At 40.1% G+C, this 22825-nt stretch overlaps 4 protein-coding genes across 4 annotated transcripts; 3 read left to right on the top strand and 1 right to left on the bottom strand.

Moving 5' to 3' along the window:
- Window positions 1-232: 232 nt before the first annotated feature.
- On the top strand, window positions 233-3566 carry LOC306700845 (extracellular calcium-sensing receptor-like; the record flags this gene model as incomplete). Its single annotated transcript, XM_079165971.1, has 6 exons — window positions 233-465; window positions 654-951; window positions 1062-1856; window positions 2024-2251; window positions 2349-2472; window positions 2659-3566. 6 exons carry the CDS (start codon window positions 233-235, stop codon window positions 3564-3566), a joined length of 2586 nt encoding a protein of 861 aa, XP_079022097.1.
- A 1089-nt stretch (window positions 3567-4655) lies between these two features.
- LOC306701191 (extracellular calcium-sensing receptor-like) lies at window positions 4656-18196 on the bottom strand (the record flags this gene model as incomplete). Its single annotated transcript, XM_079166446.1, has 7 exons — window positions 4656-4678; window positions 4765-5011; window positions 5093-5689; window positions 14175-14402; window positions 14484-15233; window positions 15314-15602; window positions 18009-18196. 7 exons carry the CDS (start codon window positions 18194-18196, stop codon window positions 4656-4658), a joined length of 2322 nt encoding a protein of 773 aa, XP_079022572.1.
- Window positions 8555-11888, top strand: LOC306700842 (extracellular calcium-sensing receptor-like; the record flags this gene model as incomplete). The annotated part of the gene is made up of 6 exons (XM_079165968.1): window positions 8555-8787; window positions 8976-9273; window positions 9384-10178; window positions 10346-10573; window positions 10671-10794; window positions 10981-11888. 6 exons carry the CDS (start codon window positions 8555-8557, stop codon window positions 11886-11888), a joined length of 2586 nt encoding a protein of 861 aa, XP_079022094.1.
- Window positions 18197-18434: 238 nt separating the features above from the next.
- On the top strand, window positions 18435-21738 carry LOC306700843 (extracellular calcium-sensing receptor-like; the record flags this gene model as incomplete). The annotated part of the gene is made up of 6 exons (XM_079165969.1): window positions 18435-18667; window positions 18856-19153; window positions 19264-20058; window positions 20226-20453; window positions 20551-20674; window positions 20831-21738. 6 exons carry the CDS (start codon window positions 18435-18437, stop codon window positions 21736-21738), a joined length of 2586 nt encoding a protein of 861 aa, XP_079022095.1.
- Between the last annotated feature and the right edge of the window lie 1087 nt (window positions 21739-22825).

The following is a 22825-nucleotide window of genomic DNA, read 5'->3' as shown; positions in this document are numbered from 1 at the left end:
TGATGGTAATTTGTAGTTTGCCAGGCATCAGCTTTCATACTTGCTAATTTGTTAAGGCCCAAAAGCTTTTTTTCGGTTTGGGAACCTCCTTCCTCTTGCCACAGTCCACAGAGATAAAACATCACTGTTCTATTATTATTTGCCATGCGGCACCAGAATGTATAAATACCAGTGCAAGCTTTATATTAAGGCACAAATGATACCACCCAGTGGTTTAGCTCTCTTAGACAGTATGCCATCCACACAGAGGTGGCCAGAGCAGGGATGGGCAATCTTACAGCTCTTGCTGGTTGCATCTTTCTCTCAGACTGAGGAGCTGGTGTGCAGGCGGAGAGGGGATCCTGAGAGCCCCCAGCTTTATAAGGATGGGGACATTATGTTAGGGGGAATATTGTCTTTCCACAGCAGCTGGAAAGATAGACAGGATACCTACATTCAAAAACCACTGCCACTGCAATGCACCAGGTAAATTATACCAAATAAATCTATTTTCATTTAGGAATATCTAAGAGGATGTCATGCTTAGTATTTAAAATTAGAAAAAAATCCCTTGTTGTGTGTATTAATACCATCAAATACTTTTATTTATGATGTTATTGTTTCTGTTTCAAAGATATTTCAAATTACAACGATTTATAACTGTCTGCATCAAGTCTGGATTTCAGAGGGTTCAAATTTGCCCAGGCTATGCTCTTTGCCATTGAGGAGATCAATAACAGCACATACCTACTGCCTGGAATCTCTCTGGGATACAAGATTTATGATGCATGTGGCTCCATTGCCAGAAGTGTAAGGGTTGCACTGGCCTTGGCTAATGGTAATGACGCAGCATCGGCCCTTTCCGAGGCACCATGTACCAGACTTTCCCAAGTGCAGGCCATTATGGGAGAAGCCGCTTCTTCTCCTTGCATGGCTATAGCTACTGTCATCGGACCCTTTCACATCCCAATGGTGGGTAAGATTGGTATATTGTTAATATTATAATTCTTCAAATCTTCCAGCTGGTCTAGCATTATATTTCATATCTTTATCTTGGGAAATAATTATTTTTTTTCTTTTAGATCAGCCATTTTGCTACTTGTGCTTGTCTCAGTGATAAAACCAAGTACCCATCCTTCCTCAGAACAATACCCAGTGACTACTACCAGAGCAGAGCCCTGGCCCAGTTGGTCAAGCATTTTGGTTGGACTTGGGTCGGAGCTATTAGAACAAATGATGATTATGGCAATAATGGCATGGCCACATTCACAGAAACCGCCCAGCGGCTGGGCATCTGTCTGGAGTTCTCTGTATCTTTCTTTAGAACAGATCCACCAGATAAAATACAAAAGATAATTGACACTATCAAGACTTCTACTTCCAAGGTTATTGTCGCTTTCCTCTCCGGCTTGGATATGGATGTGGTATTACATGAGTTGTCTCACCACAACTTGACTGGATACCAGTGGGTAGGCACTGAGGGCTGGATATTTGATTACCAAATTGCAGCAATGGATAGGCATCACATTCTGGATGGTGCCATAGGCCTGTCCATCCCCAAAGCACATGTCAGTGGCGTTAGAGAGTTCATGTTGGATGTTAAGCCGCTCAATTCATCTAGTAATGAAATGTTTACAGAGTTTTGGGAGGCATTATTTAGCTGTAAGTTCAGGCAGTCAAAGTCATCATCAGGGAATCAGAGACAATGTACTGGACATGAAGATCTGACCAGAGTGCAAAACAGCTTCACGGATATGTCGCTCATGCCAATCTTTAACAATGTCTATAAAGGAGTGTATGCTGTGGCTCACACACTTCACGGTATTCTCAACTGTAACAAAACCTGCAACAACACAGTGCAGCTTGATCCATATAAGGTGAGTTGAACGACCTGAATTATCATTTTTTAGTCACTTTAACAAGGAAAATATTTTGTTTTCATTTTAAAAGGTACACATTTGCACTTGTTCTATCATGGTGTTGAGCCAATAAGCCTATTGCATGTTTGTCAGATAATGATCTACAGTTATGCATATCTTCTTAGATTTTACAGCTTATGAAAAAGATTCAGTTCAAAACAAAGGAAGGAGAGGAGGTTTACTTTGATGAGAATGGAGACCCAGCAGCAAAGTATGAAATTATAAACTGGCAGCCAACAGAAAAGGGCATTGTGGACTTTGTCACAGTTGGTCTTCATGATGCATCTTTACCTGCAGACAAACAGCTGAATCTGCAAAATAAGTCTTTGATTTGGGCACAGAACTCACAAAAGGTATGATACAATGTTATCACTGAAGCTGTTGAATACAGTCTATTTGAAGTGGTATAACTGCCCATACTTCTTTCTCATGGTTGTTTTGTTCATGCAGGTGCCTTTGTCAGTTTGCAGTGAGAAGTGTCCTGCAGGAACTCGCAAGGTTCTCCAGAAAGGAAAGCCAGTCTGCTGCTATGACTGTTTAAGATGTGCAGAGGGAGAAATAAGCAACATCACAGGTGTAGTAATATTATACAGGTAGAAAATAAAAAAGGCCTACAGCACATTTCTCACCTCCTCATTGTGGTACATGAATATGCAAATAGTTTTGATCTCATCTACTGAAAATATGCAAAATAGAGAAAAAATGTCAGACAAATATACTGAGCAAATCCAACACCTGCTTTGATATCTTTTTTTTTTAGATTCTATTGCCTGTGTGCGATGCTACCCTGAGTTCTGGTCAAATGAGAGAAGAGATGCCTGTGTGAAGAAGAAGGCAGAGTTTCTATCTTATGAAGAGATTATGGGTGCACTGCTCACTGCAGCATCCTTATTTGGAACATGCATCACTAATGTTGTGGCACTCATTTTCTTCACATACAGAAAAACTCCTATTGTCAGGGCTAACAACTCTGAGCTGAGCTTCCTGCTGCTGTTCTCATTAAAGCTGTGTTTCCTGTGTTCTCTGACCTTCATAGGCCGGCCCACTGAGTGGTCCTGCATGCTGCGACACACAGCATTCGGCATCACCTTTGTCCTCTGCATCTCTTGTGTTCTGGGGAAAACTATAGTGGTGTTAATGGCCTTCAGGGCCACACTTCCAAGTAGTAATGTGATGAAATGGTTTGGGCCTGCACAGCAGAGACTCTGTGTTCTGTGTTTCACTCTCATACAAGTTATTATATGTGTCCTCTGGTTAACAATTTCTCCTCCTTTTCCATTTAAGAATTTTAAGGAAATCAAGGACAAAATCATCTTAGAGTGTGCTCTGGGTTCAGCTGTAGGCTTTTGGGCTGTACTTGGATACATTGGACTTCTGGCCTTGTTTTGTTTCATTCTTGCTTTTCTTGCCCGTAAACTGCCTGATAATTTCAATGAAGCCAAATTTATCACCTTTAGCATGTTGATATTTTGTACAGTCTGGCTCACTTTTATCCCAGCGTATATCAGCTCTCCTGGGAAGTTCAGTGTTGCTGTTGAAATATTTGCTATTCTGGCCTCTAGTTTTGGACTGCTGTTTTGTATTTTTTTTCCGAAATGTTATATTATCCTACTGAAACCTGGGAAGAATACCAAAAAGAATATGATGGGGAAGGGGGCACCAAAATAATTCTGAAACCTTAAAATAATATGATGGCTAATGCCATTTTACACATTTTATGCTTTCCATATTAGAGACTTTAACAAAGAGATATATTAATTTATCTACCTTTCACCAATCCAACCTATCCTATTTGCTCTGTTTTGGTTTTTCCTCCTGCAACTTCACCGTTTTGCTTAATTTTAACAGTCCATCCATCCATCCATTTCCTTACACTTATCCAGGGCCGGGTTGCGGTGGCAGCAGGCTAAGAAGGATTGTCCAACACGTCCCTTTCCCCCAGCAACCTTTTTAATGTCACGGCTGCAGCTTTTTCACTCTCTTTCTCTGCTTCTCCCTTCAGGCAACCGCTCTGGTATGGTTTTGTTATGCTGCCTTAGTTACTTACTTTTGCTTTCAGGTACCGTCAAACCCTCACACATACTTCAGGTTTCGCTAACGTCCAGACCTCATATTTGAGTTATTCTGCGCATATTGAATTTAGTTTAAATTGGTTCAACTGATGACATTTGGTTTGTCTTGTGCAATAAAATTTGTCCTTGAAATGGATGTTGAGCTTCATATTTTATGTTTTTCACATGTGTAAACACAGAGTCAAGGAGAAGAGCAGCAGGAAGCTCAGCTCAGAGTTGTTGGCTTTCACCAAGGGAGAGTCTTTATTGACCAAGAAAAGAGTGGCCACAATTAAAGTAAGGAACACACCAAACAAAGTAAAAAATACAAGGATTATACCCATAACCTCAGTGAAGTAGAGGAACTCGACATTTTTCAGTACACATGCATCTCTGTTTTGATTGGGCCAATACTCTTCAGGACACTTTTTGCAGTCATTAGAATCTGTAACAGGAACATTCTCACTATTATTGTGATTCTATCAGTTACATCCTAAAAATGTAAATAAGAGATTGTACAATAGCAAACTTTAGCATGATACATAGAGCATGGAAAGAAAACAATGTATGCAAATTGCCATATCTAAGGTCTGTGGTACATATACCTGTGCTGTTGCTGATTTCTCCCTCTGCACATGGTATGCAGTGATAGCAGCAGACTGGCTTTCCTTTCTGAAGGACTTTATGAGTTCCTGGACGACATCGTTTACTGCACACTGACACAGGCATCTTTAAATCAAAGAAGATGATAGATGTTAATTTTTTTACAAACAACCATTCAGGACAAAATATGTCAAAGCCTTGCATTGCATTACTGTCAAAACATATATTTGCCTCTGTCTTCCCTCCAGGCCACAATATGGCTTCAGTATTGAGGACAAACTTCTGCCCGGGAGGTAGGGAGGCATCATAATAGCCGACAGGTTTAAATTGGACCGAGTCCTCTGATCCACGCTGCCAGTTCACCACCTCATATCTAGCCACAGCTGCTCCAGTGCTGTCAAACCACACCGGGTCTCCGTTATTAATGGTAAAATTGACCTGCTTCAAAGATTCAACTACCTAAAAAACGATAAGACAATATGTCACCATGTAAATGAATAGAGCTAATTATTAAACCGTACAGTAATCTGTCCTTTTTACCTGCCAGGGAGTAACCTTTATCGTCCTGTCACACCCCTGACTTTTTGAGCACTTTAGAATGCTGTGCAGAGAATGGGCCACAGCATAGACAGCTCTGTAGATGTTATTGGAGTATCGCAGCTCTGCAACATCATCATCATTGTCTTGAAGCTCAATTAGATCCTGGTTTCCTTTGCATGATGCTGCCTTGGTGTCCTTGTTTGTCTCCTTACACTTAAACTCTGTCTCCCAGAAATCTTTGATTAAAAAATCACCCAGGCCACTGATGTTGGCCTTTTGCACAGCAAAACCCAGTGAACCTCCCAGCACACTAAAGCTGGTGGGAGTCACAAGGCTGTCTGCAGTGATCCATGCCTCCACACCAATAAACTGCAGGCCTGTGATGTTGTGCAGACTTAACTTCTCTAGAAGGTTGTTCATCTCTACGTGGGCCAGGAAACCAACAATGACCCGGGCAGTGCTCTTTCGAATCACTTCTACAACTTTCATGAGTTTCTCTGGTTCTGCCCGGTGAAATTTCTCTGTATACTCCACACACACTCCTTCCTCCTGGGCTGAAGCAAGGAAGATGGCCATGCTGTTGTTGCCATAGTCATCCTACTAACCAATCAGAGATAAGTGAGATAGGACAGTCTTGATTGGGTCTTGCCATGATTCTTTTGTATAAAATAATAAAGGTGTAGTTAGTTACTTTGCAGAAACTTATGATTAGTTATAAAATATCATGAATTGTTATAGATTACACTTTCCAACAGTGTAGAAAATAGAAACAATATTAGCGTCACAGTAACCACCTTTATATCGTAATTTATATAAAATACATTCTCTAACTACAGTATATTATGCTGACAATACTTCTGGACTTACAATGACAATTATGATTGAAGCCACAGCTCCTACAGTATGTTACACTACACATGAATATTATTCATGAATGTATTCAGCTTCAATCACTGTTACCGCTGAATTATAAGTGATAAAATATAAAAAAATTTAAATTGTAATGGCAGTCTTCAATGTCATTCCATCTCCAAATTCTGTCTGAAAAATGATGCTGTTTTGTGCAATCTGTTCACTAAATTGTACAACATTGGTCCATAACATTTAATACTCTTTGGCAGTCAATGCACTTTTAAGACTGTATATTGACATTTGATGCAAATATCAACACACAATGTGATCAGATAAATGTGGGCTTATGTTTTCATATTCTGTCATTTTCCTCTTTTTTTTCAAATATATCTCTATCGGCCAGTAAGCTTTTACTGTGTAAATAATGGAGGCCGTAAATATGTATTAAAAAAAAAGCATTTGTGTATTTTACATAATGCACCCATTCATTACTGTTAAATGATTTTGACACACTTATATTTAATTTTCTTTTACTTTACCATACATTTGAGTGAATTCTGCATTTGGATAAGGGAATTAAAGTTACACTTTTGACAAGCGATCAAAACAAATAATTTAGTACACCTGATTTAGCAAGTCATTGGGCCATGTGAAATTTAATTTGGTGTTATTGTTATTTTTCAGTCAAAGGGATGTTAATAGCCAGCTGATATTCCTCCTAGGTCCTCTTTAATTAAAAACAAATTGTTGTTTGTATGTTTGTAGAGATGACAGTTAGTTTATGAAACACTTTCGACCTCTCTAGAGGGTCCTTTGGGGGCTTATTGGAACACATGTGGTAAAGTACAGGTGCCTCCAGCCTGACCATGACTTACACCTCCGGCTCTTCTCACTCACAAATGCGCTAACAAACAAATAATCTCCCTCCAGAGTTCACAGTGTCTCCAGTCTTCCTCCACACCGCACCTGTTCCCTCAGTTTACACTGGAACATTTCTGTCAGGGCTGTTGCATCATGATCCCCTTAAGATCTTTACTGGATAATTATGGGCCTATGTCAAAACTGTGGCCTGGAACATTTGACCATGAGTTTGTGTGCTTGTGTATTGAACTTAACAAACTTCACTAATGAGTATGGCAAATAAAGACATAGAATTAAGGTTGTTGTTTTTTAACCATGGAAAGGGGAATCAATGTGATGTGCTGAATGGTTACAGAAAACATCTAGTTAGATGTAAGACCCATTCCTGAAATAGACAGTTTAGTTTAGACAATAACTTCACAATGAACAGTACATGGAAAATATATTTTTCTTAAACTACAAGATTCAACAAGTGTGCAAACTGTGATGGCGAGTTCTAATGAATACTACATAAAAACATTTATCGCAGGGATCGGCACAATGGCTGAATATTTGGCTCACATCAAGTAAATCACATCAAGAAAAAAGGGAAGAAAGGACCCAACCCTGCAACCTTCGCCTGTTCTCACTATGTTCCTGTCTTTCCTGTAACAGTGTATTTGCACATTAAAGATGATCTGTCTATATTACAAGACAGGGCCAAATTATGTGATTACCCAAAGATTACACACCTGTATAACTGTTGAACATATCGCTTTGAGCGATTCCCTCCAAAACCATGGTCATTTAAATGCAGCTACAACACACTTTTGTGAAGACTGTCCACATAATTTCGAAAGTTGGCTGCGGGGATTTCCTCCCATTCAGCCACAAGTGTGTTATACAAGTAGAAATAAATTAGGTTTGGCACTGATGTTGGGTGATACGTCCTGGCCCCAAAGTTGTTTGATTGGGTTGAGGTCAGGGCTCTGTCAGTTTTTCAACCTGCCATTTACAAGGCTGTTGTTTTAAGCAGGACATCATTGTCATATTGAAGGAGTGAAGGTCTTCACCAAACTGCCACATAGTTGGAAGTACAGTATTGTTAAAACACTGATTCTCAACCAGGGGTTCTAGTACCTTGTAGGGTATTACTGCAGTTGGCACATGGAACAATTGTGGAAAACCTCAGCTAATTTGGAGATTTTATTTTAACATATTTTTGGATTAGGCTCCCAGCATAAATGGTAACATTCCATAGGGAAGAACCAATGAATATAGATTGTTTGGACAGTGGATGCTTGGACAGCAGGACAGAAAAGCTCAGGTGGTCGGCCTGGAGACAGAAAAGTAGTGGAGCAGGAACCCAAAAGTAGACGGCTGATGATCTCGCTGGGCTTCGGCAGAGAAGGCCAACTGGTGATCTGGAAGATATAGATGGGCGACGGTGGAGATGGGGGACTGGTGATCTTATTGTTCGTCAGCGGAGATGGTTGACAGATGATCTGGCTGAGAATCCACGGAGATGGCATAGATGGTAATTTGTAGTTTGCCAGGTATCAGCTTTCATACTTGCTAATTTGTTAAGGCCCAAAAGCTTTTTTTCGGTTTGGGAACCTCCTTCCTCTTGCCACAGTCCACAGAGATAAAGCATCACTGTTCTATTATTATTTGCCATGCGGCACCAGAATGTATAAATACCAGTGCAAGCTTTATATTAACATTAAGGCACAAATAATGCCACCCAGTGGTTTAGCTCTCTTAGACAGTATGCCATCCACACAGAGGTGGCCAGAGCAGGGATGGGCAATCTTACAGCTCTTGCTGGTTGCATCTTTCTCTCAGACTGAGGAGCTGGTGTGCAGGCGGAGAGGGGATCCTGAGAGCCCCCAGCTTTATAAGGATGGGGACATTATGTTAGGGGGAATATTCTCTTTCCACAGCAGCTGGAAAAATAGACAGGATACCTACATTCAAAAACCACTGCCACTGCAATGCACCAGGTAAATTATACCAAATAAATCTATTTTCATTTAGGAATATCTAAGAGGATGTCATACTGAGTATTTCAAATTAGAAAAAAATCCCTTGTTGTGTGTATTAATACCATCAAATACTTTTATTTATGATGTTATTGTTTCTATTTCAAAGATATTTCAAATTACAACGATTTATAACTGTCTGCATCAAGTCTGAATTTCAGAGGGTTCCAATATGCCCAGGCTATGCTCTTTGCCATTGAGGAGATCAATAACAGCACATACCTACTGCCTGGAATCTCTCTGGGATACAAGATTTATGATGCATGTGGCTCCATTGCCAGAAGTGTAAGGGTTGCACTGGCCTTGGCTAATGGTAATGACGCAGCATCGGCCCTTTCCGAGGCACCATGTACCAGACTTTCCCAAGTGCAGGCTATTATGGGAGAAACCTCTTCTTCTCCTTGCATGGCTATAGCTACTGTCATCGGACCCTTTCACATCCCAATGGTGGGTAAGATTGGTAAATTGTTAATATTATAATTCTTCAAATCTTCCAACTGGTCTAGCATTATATTTCATATCTTTATCTTGGGAAATAATTCTTTTTTTTCTTTTAGATCAGCCATTTTGCTACTTGTGCTTGTCTCAGTGATAAAACCAAGTACCCATCCTTCCTCAGAACAATACCCAGTGACTACTACCAGAGCAGAGCCCTGGCCCAGTTGGTCAAGTATTTTGGTTGGACTTGGGTCGGAGCTATTAGAACAAATGATGATTATGGCAATAATGGCATGGCCACATTCACAGAAACCGCCCAGCGGCTGGGCATCTGTCTGGAGTTCTCTGTATCTTTCTTTAGAACAGATCCACCAGATAAAATACAAAAGATAATTGACACTATCAAGACTTCTACTTCCAAGGTTATTGTCGCTTTCGTCTCCGGCTTGGATATGGATGTGGTATTACATAAGTTGTCTCACCACAACTTGACTGGATACCAGTGGGTCGGCACTGAGGGCTGGATATTTGATTTCCAAACTGCAGCAATAGATAGGCATCACATTCTGGATGGTGCCATAGGCCTGTCCATCCCCAAAGCACATGTCAGTGGCGTTAGAGAGTTCATGTTGGATGTTAAGCCGCTCAATTCATCTAGTAATGAAATGTTTACAGAGTTTTGGGAGGCATTATTTAGCTGTAAGTTCAGGCAGTCAAAGTCATCATCAGGGAATCAGAGACAATGTACTGGACATGAAGATCTGACCAGAGTGCAAAACAGCTTCACGGATATGTCGCTCATGCCAATCTTTAACAATGTCTATAAAGGAGTGTATGCTGTGGCTCACACACTTCACGGTATTCTCAACTGTAACAAAACCTGCAACAACACAGTGCAGCTTGATCCATATAAGGTGAGTTGAACGACCTGAATTATCATTTTTAAGTCACTTTAACGAGGAAAATATTTAGTTTTCATTTTAAAAGATACACATTTGCACTTGTTCTATCATGGTGTTGAGCCAACAAGCCTATAGCATGTTTGTCAGATAATGATCTACAGTTATGCATATCTTCTTAGATTTTACAGCTTATGAAAAAGATTCAGTTCAAAACAAAGGAAGGAGAGGAGGTTTACTTTAATGAGAATGGAGACCCAGCAGCAAAGTATGAAATTATAAACTGGCAGCCAACAGAAAAGGGCATTGTGGACTTTGTCACAGTTGGTCTTCATGATGCATCTTTACCTGCAGACAAACAGCTGAATCTGCAAAATAAGTCTTTGATTTGGGCACAGAATTCACAAAAGGTATGATACAATGTTATCACTGAAGCTGTTGAATACAGTCTATTTGAAGTGGTATAACTGCCCATACTTCTTTCTCATGGTTGTTTTGTTCATGCAGGTGCCTTTGTCAGTTTGCAGTGAGAAGTGTCGTGCAGGAACTCGCAAGGTTCTCCAGAAAGGAAAGCCAGTCTGCTGCTATGACTGTTTAAGATGTGCAGAGGGAGAAATAAGCAACATCACAGGTGTAGTAATATTATACAGGTAGAAAATAAAAAAGGCCTACAGCACATTTCTCACCTCCTCATTGTGGTACATGAATATGCAAATAGTTTTGATCTCATCTACTGAAAATATGCAAAATAGAGAAAAAATGTCAGACAAATATACTGAGCAAATCCAACACCTGCTTTGATATCTTTTTTTTTTAGATTCTATTGCCTGTGTGCGATGCTACCCTGAGTTCTGGTCAAATGAGAGAAGAGATGCCTGTGTGAAGAAGAAGGCAGAGTTTCTATCTTATGAAGAGATTATGGGTGCACTGCTCACTGCAGCATCCTTATTTGGAACATGCATCACTAATGTTGTGGCACTCATTTTCTTCAGATACAGAAAAACTCCTATTGTCAGGGCTAACAACTCTGAGCTGAGCTTCCTGCTGCTGTTCTCATTAAAGCTGTGTTTCCTGTGTTCTCTGACCTTCATAGGCCGGCCCACTGAGTGGTCCTGCATGCTGCGACACACAGCATTCGGCATCACCTTTGTCCTCTGCATCTCTTGTGTTCTGGGGAAAACTATAGTGGTGTTAATGGCCTTCAGGGCCACACTTCCAAGTAGTAATGTGATGAAATGGTTTGGGCCTGCACAGCAGAGACTCTGTGTTCTGTGTTTCACTCTCATACAAGTTATTATATGTGTCCTCTGGTTAACAATTTCTCCTCCTTTTCCATTTAAGAATTTTAAGGAAATCAAGGACAAAATCATCTTAGAGTGTGCTCTGGGTTCAGCTGTAGGCTTTTGGGCTGTACTTGGATACATTGGACTTCTGGCCTTGTTTTGTTTCATTCTTGCTTTTCTTGCCCGTAAACTGCCTGATAATTTCAATGAAGCCAAATTTATCACCTTTAGTATGTTGATATTTTGTACAGTCTGGCTCACTTTTATCCCAGCGTATATCAGCTCTCCTGGGAAGTTCAGTGTTGCTATTGAAATATTTGCTATTCTGGCCTCTAGTTTTGGACTGCTGTTTTGTATTTTTTTTCCGAAATGTTATATTATCCTACTGAAACCTGAGAAGAATACCAAAAAGAATATGATGGGGAAGGGGGCACCAAAATAATTCTGAAAACTTAAAATAATATGATGGCTAATGCCATTTTACACATTTTATGCTTTCCATATTAGAGACTTTAACAAGGAGATATATTAATGTATCTACCTTTCACCAATCCAACCTATCCCATTTGCTCTGTTTTGGTTTTTCCTCCTGCAACTTCACCGTTTTGCTTAATTTTAACAGTCCATCCATCCATCCATTTCCTTACACTTATCCAGGGCCGGGTTGCGGTGGCAGCAGGCTAAGAAGGATTGTCCAACACGTCCCTTTCCCCCAGCAACCTTTTTAATGTCACGGCTGCAGCTTTTTCACTCTCTTTCTCTGCTTCGCCCTTCAGGCAACCGCTCTGGTATGGTTTTGTTATGCTGCCTTAGTTACTTACTTTTGCTTTCAGGTACCGTCAAACCCTCACACATACTTCAGGTTTCACTTATGTCCAGACCTCATATTTGAGTTATTCTGCGCATATTGAATTTAGTTTAAATTGGTTCAACTGATGACATTTGGTTTGTCTTGTACAATAAAATTTCTCTTTTTCAATGTTCATATAGTGTGTCTCTCTTTTGTTGTGGCAACTTGAGCATAGGTCGTAACAAATTGGGCCTCATCTATAAATCCTAGTCTGGTAAAAAAGTTAGTTTGGTAATGCAGGTGCCGGCATGATGTTGATTGCTCGACTGACTAGTTGAGTTGGTCCAACTCTGTGCTGTTTTGGCTGCGTGCTTTGTTACCAGAGCTGCATTGGTTCATTGTTTTTGCTCTAGTTCCTGGTTTTGTGGGGAATTCACTTTGTGGCTTTCTGTAGGAAGTCCTGTTTTTTTACCTGGATTAGGATAGTTGTGTGCCGTTCACAATTCCGGCTAAGTTACTGATTTGCTACGCTATAGATTTATCCATTTGGTGGTAGGGTGCTTCCGGTAGGGTAGAGTGATTGTGTCCGTTTGTTTTTTTCCTGTAGAGTGGTGGGAAGCGGTTAACCCTTAATGGTTTTCGGGGGCTAATCAACAAGATTTTCATTTTGACCATTTTATAAATAAATAAATACATATATATATATATATACATATATATACAACATGTAATACAGTTCATAAAAGCATAGAATAAAATCCACATTTTCTGAGACAAAACATCTTTGGCTTCACTTTCTGTGGTCTCCTGAGGCATGAGTTCAACCATGACAACTTCCCTCTTGTTGTTGAAGGTGTATAAAGCCATGACATAAGCATTAGAGCTGATTGGTCTGGCCTGACGAGCAGAGCAGAGCTATGCCATTGTTGAGGTTGCTCCTCTTGGTTGTGCTGATGGCAAAGGGAGACTCTGTGTGCCGACTGCATGGCTCAGCACAACCACCTGAACTGGCTCAAGATGGCGACCTTGTAATCGGAGGCATATTTTCATTTCGCACAGCGCAGGATTATGTAATTAATACATTTCAGAAATTTCCAGAATTACGAAAATGCAAAAAGTATGTATTGTTAGGTCTATTTTAAATTTTGTATGTGTATTATGTATTGCATTTGAGACAAATATATATTATTTTATTCTATCTTTTATCAACCCAGCTTCAATTTAAGAGAATTTAAATTTGCTCAAGTGGTCATATTTGCTATAAATGAGATCAACAACAACACTAATTTGCTCCCTAATGTTAAACTGGGCTACAAAAGCAGCAGGAAGCTCAGCTCAGAGTTGTTGGCTTTCACCAAGGGAGAGTCTTTATTGACCAAGAAAAGAGTGGCCACAATTAAAGTAAGGAACACACCAAACAAAGTAAAAAATACAAGGATTATACCCATAACCTCAGTGAAGTAGAGGAACTCGACATTTTTCAGTACACATGCATCTCTGTTTTGATTGGGCCAATACTCTTCAGGACACTTTTTGCAGTCATTAGAATCAGTAACAGGAAAATTCTCACTATTATTGTGATTCTATCAGTTACATCCTAAAAATGTAAATAAGAGATTGTACAATAGCAAACTTTAGCACGATACATAGAGCATGGAAAGAAAACAATGTATGCAAATTGCCATATCTAAGGTCTGTGGTACATATACCTGTGCTGTTGCTGATTTCTCCCTCTGCACATGGTATGCAGTGATAGCAGCAGACTGGCTTTCCTTTCTGAAGGACTTTATGAGTTCCTGGACGACATTGTTTACTGCACACTGACACAGGCATCTTTAAATCAAAGAAGATGATATATGTTAATTTTTTTACAAACAACCATTCAGGACAAAATATGTCAAAGCCTTGCATTGCATTACTGTCAAAAAATATATTTGCCTCTGTCTTCCCTCCAGGCCACAATATGGCTTCAGTATTGAGGACAAACTTCTGCCCGGGGGGTAGGGAGGCATCATAATAGCCGACAGGTTTAAATTGGACCGAGTCCTCTGATCCACGCTGCCAGTACACCACCTCATATCTAGCCACAGCTGCTCCAGTGCTGTCAAACCACACCTGGTCTCCGTTATTAATGGTAAAATTGACCTGCTTCAAAGATTCAACTACCTAAAAATCGATAAGACAATATGTCACCATGTAAATGAATAGAGCTAATTATTAAACCGTACAGTAATCTGTCCTTTTTACCTGCCAGGGAGTAACCTTTATCGTCCTGTCACACCCCTGACTTTTTGAGCACTTTAGAATGATGTGCAGAGAATGGGCCACAGCATAGACAGCTCTGTAGATGTTATTGGAGTATCGCAGCTCTGCAACATCATCATCATTGTCTTGAAGCTCAATTAGATCCTGGTTTCCTTTGCATGATGCTGCCTTGGTGTCCTTGTTTGTCTCCTTACACTTAAACTCTGTCTCCCAGAAATCTTTGATTAAAAAATCACCCAGGCCACTGATGTTGGCCTTTTGCACAGCAAAACCCAGTGAACCTCCCAGCACACTAAAGCTGGTGGGAGTCACAAGGCTGTCGGCAGTGATCCATGCCTCCACACCAATAAACTGCAGGCCTGTGATGTTGTGCAGACTTAACTTCTCTAGAAGGTTGTTCATCTCTACGTGGGCCAGGAAACCAACAATGACCCGGGCAGTGCTCTTTCGAATCACTTCTACAACTTTCATGAGTTTCTCTGGTTCTGCCCGGTGAAATTTCTCTGTATACTCCACATACACTCCTTCCTCCTGGGCTGCAGCAAGGAAGATGGCCATGCCGTTGTTGCCATAGTCACTGTCACTGTTGACTGCCCCGACCCAGGTCCAGCCAAAGTGCTTGACCATCTGGGCAAGAGCTCGACTTTGGTAGAGATCGCTGGCAATGGTTCGAAAGAAAGAGGGATACTCCTTCCTATCGCTCAAACACTCACAAGTAGCTGAATGACTTATCTGAGAATACACGAAAAGAGAGAACCAATAAGAAGAATTTGCACGTAATATACACAGTGATACACAAACATTGCTCTTACCACAGGTATTTTGAATGGTCCAGTAGTGCGTGACAGCACAATGGTTGAAGAGGATTCAGACTCCCCGATAATAGCGTGAACAGCTGATTGACCCGAACAGCTCTTTCCTACAGTCCACTCATCACCGTTCATCAGGGCCATCGCAGCACGCATTGACGTTAATGTTGAGCCACAGTTGTCATAAATACGGTAGCCAATCGAGACATTTGGAAGAAGAAATTTGCTTTTGTTTATTTCTTGGATTGCAAAGATCATGGTCTGGGCAAATCGAAACTCCCTAAGGTTCACACTGAGACAAAAAGAGCAAAATTATACCCGACTGTGACTTTTGTATAAAATAATAAAGGTGTAGTTTGTTACTTTGCAGAAACTTATGATAAGTTATTAAATATCATGAATTGTTATAGATTACACTTTACTTCACTTCACAGTAAACCACCTTCATATCATAATTTATATAAAATACATTCTCTAACTACAATATATTATGCTGACAATACTTCTGGACTTACAATGACAATCATGATTGAAGCCACAGCTCCTACAGTATGTTACACTACACATGAATATTATTCAAGAATGTAGTCAGCTTCAATCACTGTTACCGCTGAATTATAAGTGATAAAATATAAAAAAATTTAAATTGTAATGGCAGTCTTCAATGTCATTCCATCTCCAAATTCTGTCTGAAAAATGATGCTGTTTTGTGCAATCTGTTCACTACATTGTACAACATTGGTCCATAACATTTACTACTCACACACACACTTTAGTAGTCAATGCACTTTTAAAACAGTATATTGACATTTGATGCAAATATCAACACACAATGTGATCAGATAAATGTGGGCTTATTTTTTCATATTCTGTCATTTTCTTCTTTTTTTTCAAATATATCTCTATCGGCCAGTAAGCTTTTACTGTGTAAATAATGGAGGCCGTAAATATGTATTAAAAAAAAAGCATTTGTGTATTTTACATAATGCACCCATTCATTACTGTTAAATGATTTTGACACACTTATATTTAATTTTCTTTTACTTTACCATACATTTGAGTGAATTCTGCATTTGGATAAGGGAATTAAAGTTACACTTTTGACAAGCGATCAAAACAAATAATTTAGTACACCTGATTTAGCAAGTCATTGGGCCATGTGAAATTTAATTTGGTGTTAATGTTATTTTTCAGTCAAAGGGATGTTAATAGCCAGCTGATATGCCTCCTAGGTCCTCTTTAATTAAAAACAAATTGTTGTTTGTATGTTTGTAGAGATGACAGTTAGTTTATGAAACACTTTCGACCTCTCTAGAGGGTCCTTTGGGGGCTTATTGGAACACATGTGGTAAAGTACAGGTGCCTCCGGCCTGACCATGACTTACACCTCCGGCTCTTCTCACTCACAAATGCGCTAACAAACAAATAATCTCCCCCCAGAGTTCACAGTGTCTCCTGTCTTCCTCCACACCGCACCTGTTCCCTCAGTTTACACTGGAACATTTTTGTCAGGGCTGTTGCATCATGATCCCCTTAAGATCTTTACTGGATAATTATGGGCCTATGTCAAAACTGTGGCCTGGAACATTTGACCATGAGTTTGTGTATTGAACTTAACAAACTTCACTAATGAGTATGGCAAATAAAGACATAGAATTAAGGTTGTTGTTTTTGAACCATGGAAAGGGGAATCAATGTGATGTGCTGAATGGTTACAGAAAAACATCCAGTTAGATGTAAGACACATTCCTGAAATAGACAGTTTAGTTTAGACAATAACTTCACAATGAACAGTACATGGAAAATGAGAGACATTTTTCTTGAACTACAAGATTCAACAAGTGTGCAAACTGTGATGGCGAGTTCTAATGAATACTACATAAAAACATTTATCGCAGGGATCGGCAGAATGGCTGAATATTCGGCTCACATCAAGTAAATCACATCAAGAAAAAAGGGAAGAAAGGACCCAACCCTGCAACCTTCGCCTGTTCTCACTATGTTCCTGTCTTTCCTGTAACAGTGTATTTGCACATTAAAGATGATCTGTCTATATTACAAGACAAGGCCAAATTATGTGATTACCCAAAGATTACACACCTGTATAACTGTTGAACATATCGCTTTGAGCGATTCCCTCCAAAACCATGGTCATTAAAATGCAGCTACAACACACTTTTGTGAAGACTGTCCACATAATTTCGAAAGTTGGCTGCGGGGATTTCCTCCCATTCAGCCACAAGTGTGTTATACAAGTAGAAATAAATTAGGTTTGGCACTGATGTTGGGTGATACGTCCTGGCCCCAAAGTTGTTTGATTGGGTTGAGGTCAGGGCTCTGTCAGTCTTTCAACCTGTCATTTACAAGGCTGTGGTTTTAAGCAGGACATCATTGTCATATTGAAAGAGTGAAGGTCTTCACCAAACTGCCACAAAGTTGGAAGTACAGTATTGTTAAAACACTGATTCCCAACCAGGGGTTCTAGTACCTTGTAGGGTATTACTGCAGTTGGCACATGGAACAATTGTGGAGAACCTCAGCTAATTTGGAGATTTTCTTTGAACATATTTTTGGATTAGGCTCCCATAAAAAGCATAAATGGTAACATTCCATAGGGAAGAACCAATGAATATAGATTGTTTGGACAGTGGATGCTTGGACAGCAGGACAGAAAAGCTCAGGTGGTCGGCCTGGAGACAGAAAAGTAGTGGAGCAGGAACCCAAAAGTAGACGGCTGATGATCTCGCTGGGCTTCGGCAGAGAAGGCCAACTGGTGATCTGGAAGATATAGATGGGCGACGGTGGAGATGGGGGACTGGTGATCTTATTGTTCGTCAGCGGAGATGGTTGACAGATGATCTGGCTGAGAATCCACGGAGATGGCATGGATGGTAATTTGTAGTTTGCCAGGTATCAGCTTTAATACTTGCTAATTTGTTAAGGCCCAAAATATTTTTTTCGGATTGGGAACCTCCTTCCTCTTGCCACAGTCCACAGAGATAAAACATCACTCTTCTATTATTATTTGCCATGCGGCACCAGAATGTATAAATACCAGTGCAAGCTTTATATTAACATTAAGGCACAAATAATGCCACCCAGTGGTTTAGCTCTCTTAGACAGTATGCCATCCACACAGAGGTGGCCAGAGCAGGGATGGGCAATCTTACAGCTCTTGCTGGTTGCATCTTTCTCTCAGACTGAGGAGCTGGTGTGCAGGCGGAGAGGGGATCCTGAGAGCCCCCAGCTTTATAAGGATGGGGACATCATGTTAGGGGGAATATTCTCTTTCCACAGCAGCTGGAAAGATAGACAGGATACCTACATTCAAAAACCACTGCCACTGCAATGCACCAGGTAAATTATACCAAATAAATCTATTTTCATTTAGGAATATCTAAGAGGATGTCATACTGAGTATTTAAAATTAGAAAAAAATCCCTTGTTGTGTGTATTAATACCATCAAATACTTTTATTTATGATGTTATTGTTTCTATTTCAAAGATATTTCAAATTACAACGATTTATAACTGTCTGCATCAAGTCTGAATTTCAGAGGGTTCCAATTTGCCCAGGCTATGCTCTTTGCCATTGAGGAGATCAATAACAGCACATACCTACTGCCTGGAATCTCTCTGGGATACAAGATTTATGATGCATGTGGCTCCATTGCCAGAAGTGTAAGGGTTGCACTGGCCTTGGCTAATGGTAATGACGCAGCATCGGCCCTTTCCGAGGCACCATGTACCAGACTTTCCCAAGTGCAGGCTATTATGGGAGAAACCTCTTCTTCTCCTTGCATGGCTATAGCTACTGTCATCGGACCCTTTCACATCCCAATGGTGGGTAAGATTGGTAAATTGTTAATATTATAATTCTTCAAATCTTCCAGCTGGTCTAGCATTATATTTCATATCTTTATCTTGGGAAATAATTATTTTTTTTCTTTTAGATCAGCCATTTTGCTACTTGTGCTTGTCTCAGTGATAAAACCAAGTACCCATCCTTCCTCAGAACAGTACCCAGTGACTACTACCAGAGCAGAGCCCTGGCCCAGTTGGTCAAGCATTTTGGTTGGACTTGGGTCGGAGCTATTAGAACAAATGATGATTATGGCAATAATGGCATGGCCACATTCACAGAAACCGCCCAGCGGCTGGGCATCTGTCTGGAGTTCTCTGTATCTTTCTTTAGAACAGATCCACCAGATAAAATACAAAAGATAATTGACACTATCAAGACTTGTACTTCCAAGGTTATTGTCGCTTTCCTCTCCCACATGGATATGGATGTGGTATTACATGAGTTGTCTCACCACAACTTGACTGGATACCAGTGGGTCGGCACTGAGGGCTGGATATTTGATTCCCAAACTGCAGCAATGGATAGGCATCACATTCTGGATGGTGCCATAGGCCTGTCCATCCCCAAAGCACATGTCAGTGGCATTAGAGAGTTCATGTTGGATGTTAAGCCGCTCAATTCATCTAGTAATGAAATGTATACAGAGTTTTGGGAGGTATTATTTAGCTGTAAGTTCAGGCAGTCAAAGTCATCATCAGGGAATCAGAGAGAATGTACTGGACATGAAGATCTGACCAGAGTGCAAAACAGCTTCACGGATATGTCGCTCATGCCAATCTTTAACAATGTCTATAAAGGAGTGTATGCTGTGGCTCACACACTTCACGGTATTCTCAACTGTAACAAAACCTGCAACAACACAGTGCAGCTTGATCCATATAAGGTGAGTTGAACGACCTGAATTATCATTTTTAAGTCACTTTAACGAAGAAAATATTTTGTTTTCATTTTAAAAGATACACATTTGCACTTGTTCTATCATGGTGTTGAGCCAACAAGCCTATAGCATGTTTGTCAGATAATGATCTACAGTTATGCATATCTTCTTAGATTTTACAGCTTATGAAAAAGATTCAGTTCAAAACAAAGGAAGGAGAGGAGGTTTACTTTAATGAGAATGGAGACCCAGCAGCAAAGTATGAAATTATAAACTGGCAGCCAACAGAAAAGGGCATTGTGGACTTTGTCACAGTTGGTCTTCATGATGCATCTTTACCTGCAGACAAACAGCTGAATCTGCAAAATAAGTCTTTGATTTGGACACAGAACTCACAAAAGGTATGATACAATGTTATCACTGAAGCTGTTGAATACAGTCTATTTGAAGTGGTATAACTGCCCATACTTCTTTCTCATGGTTGTTTTGTTCATGCAGGTGCCTTTGTCAGTTTGCAGTGAGAAGTGTCCTGCAGGAACTCGCAAGGTTCTCCAGAAAGGAAAGCCAGTCTGCTGCTATGACTGTTTAAGATGTGCAGAGGGAGAAATAAGCAACATCACAGGTGTAGTAATATTATAGAGGTAGAAAATAAAAAAGGCCTACAGCACATTTCTCACCTCCTCATTGTGGTACATGAATATGCAAATAGTTTTGATCTCATCTACTGAAAATATGCAAAATAGAGAATAAAAAATGCTTTGATATCTTTTTTTTTTAGATTCTATTGCCTGTGTGCGATGCTACCCTGAGTTCTGGTCAAATGAGAGAAGAGATGCCTGTGTGAAGAAGAAGGCAGAGTTTCTATCTTATGAAGAGATTATGGGTGCACTGCTCACTGCAGCATCCTTATTTGGAACATGCATCACTAATGTTGTGGCACTCATTTTCTTCAGATACAGAAAAACTCCTATTGTCAGGGCCAACAACTCTGAGCTGAGCTTCCTGCTGCTCTTCTCCTTGACTCTGTGTTTCCTGTGCTCTCTGACCTTCATAGGCCGGCCCACTGAGTGGTCCTGCATGCTGCGACACACAGCATTCGGCATCACCTTTGTCCTCTGTATCTCTTGTGTTCTGGGGAAAACTATAGTGGTGTTAATGGCCTTCAGGGCCACACTTCCAAGTAGTAATGTGATGAAATGGTTTGGGCCTGCACAGCAGAGACTCTGTGTTCTGTGTTTCACTCTCATACAAGTTATTATATGTGTCCTCTGGTTAACAATTTCTCCTCCTTTTCCATTGAAGAATTTTAAGGAAATCAAGGACAAAATCATCTTAGAGTGTGCTCTGGGTTCAGCTGTAGGCTTTTGGGCTGTACTTGGATACATTGGACTTCTGGCCTTGTTTTGTTTTATTCTTGCTTTTCTTGCCCGTAAACTGCCTGATAATTTCAATGAAGCCAAATTTATCACCTTTAGCATGTTGATATTTTGTACAGTCTGGCTCACTTTTATCCCAGCGTATATCAGCTCTCCTGGGAAGTTCAGTGTTGCTGTTGAAATATTTGCTATTCTGGCCTCTAGTTTTGGACTGCTTTTTTGTATTTTTTTTCCGAAATGTTATATTATCCTACTGAAACCTGAGAAGAATACCAAAAAGAATATGATGGGGAAGGGGGCACCAAAATAATTCTGAAAACTTAAAATAATATGATGGCTAATGCCATTTTACACATTTTATGCTTTCCATATTAGAGACTTTAACAAAGAGATATATTAATGTATCTACCTTTCACCAATCCAACCAATCCCATTTGCTCTGTTTTGGTTTTTCCTCCTGCAACTTTACCGTTTTGCTTAATTTTAACAGTCCATCCATCCATCCATTTCCTTACACTTATCCAGGGCCGGGTTGCGGTGGCAGCAGGCTAAGAAGGGTTGTCCAACACGTCCCTTTCCCCCAGCAACCTTTTTAATGTCACGGCTGCAGCTTTTTCACTCTCTTTCTCTGCTTCTCCCTTCAGGCAACTGCTCTGGTATGGTTTTGTTATGCTGCCTTAGTTACTTACTTTTGCTTTCACGTACCGTCAAACCCTCACACATACTTCAGGTTTCGCTAATGTCCAGACCTCATATTTGAGTTATTCTGCGCATATTGAATTTAGTTTAAATTGGTTCAACTGATGACATTTGGTTTGTCTTGTACAATAAAATTTCTCTTTTTCAATGTTCATATAGTGTATCTCTCTTTTGTTGTGGCAACTTGAGCTAGGTCCTAACAAATTGGGCCTCATCTATTAATCCTAGTCTGGTAAAAAAGTTAGCATGGTAATGCAGGTGCCGGCATGATGTTGATTGCTCGACTGACTAGTTGAGTTGGTCCAACTCAGAGCTGCATTGGTTCATTGTTTTTGCTCTAGTTCCTGGTTTTGTGGGGAATTCACTTTGTGGCTTTCTGTAGGAAGTCCTGTTTTTTTACCTGGATTAGGATAGTTGTGTGCCGTTCACAATTCCGGCTAAGAGTTACTGATTTGCTACGCTAGTTAACATAGCTTTATCCATTTGGTGGTAGGGTGCTTCCGGTAGGGTAGAGTGATTGTGTCCGTTTGTTTTTTTCTTGTAGAGTGGTGGGAAGCGGTTAACCCTTAGTGGTTTTCGGGGGCTAATCTACAAGATTTTCATATTGACCATTATATAAATACATATATATATATATATATATATATATATATATATATATATATATATATATATATATACAACATCTAATACAGTTC

Source organism: Pholis gunnellus, assembly GCF_910591455.1.
Source record: "Pholis gunnellus genome assembly, chromosome: 9".
Lineage (NCBI taxonomy): Eukaryota > Metazoa > Chordata > Actinopteri > Perciformes > Pholidae > Pholis > Pholis gunnellus.
Note: the sequence above shows the minus strand (reverse complement) of the source record. Positions and strands in the feature narration are given on the sequence as shown.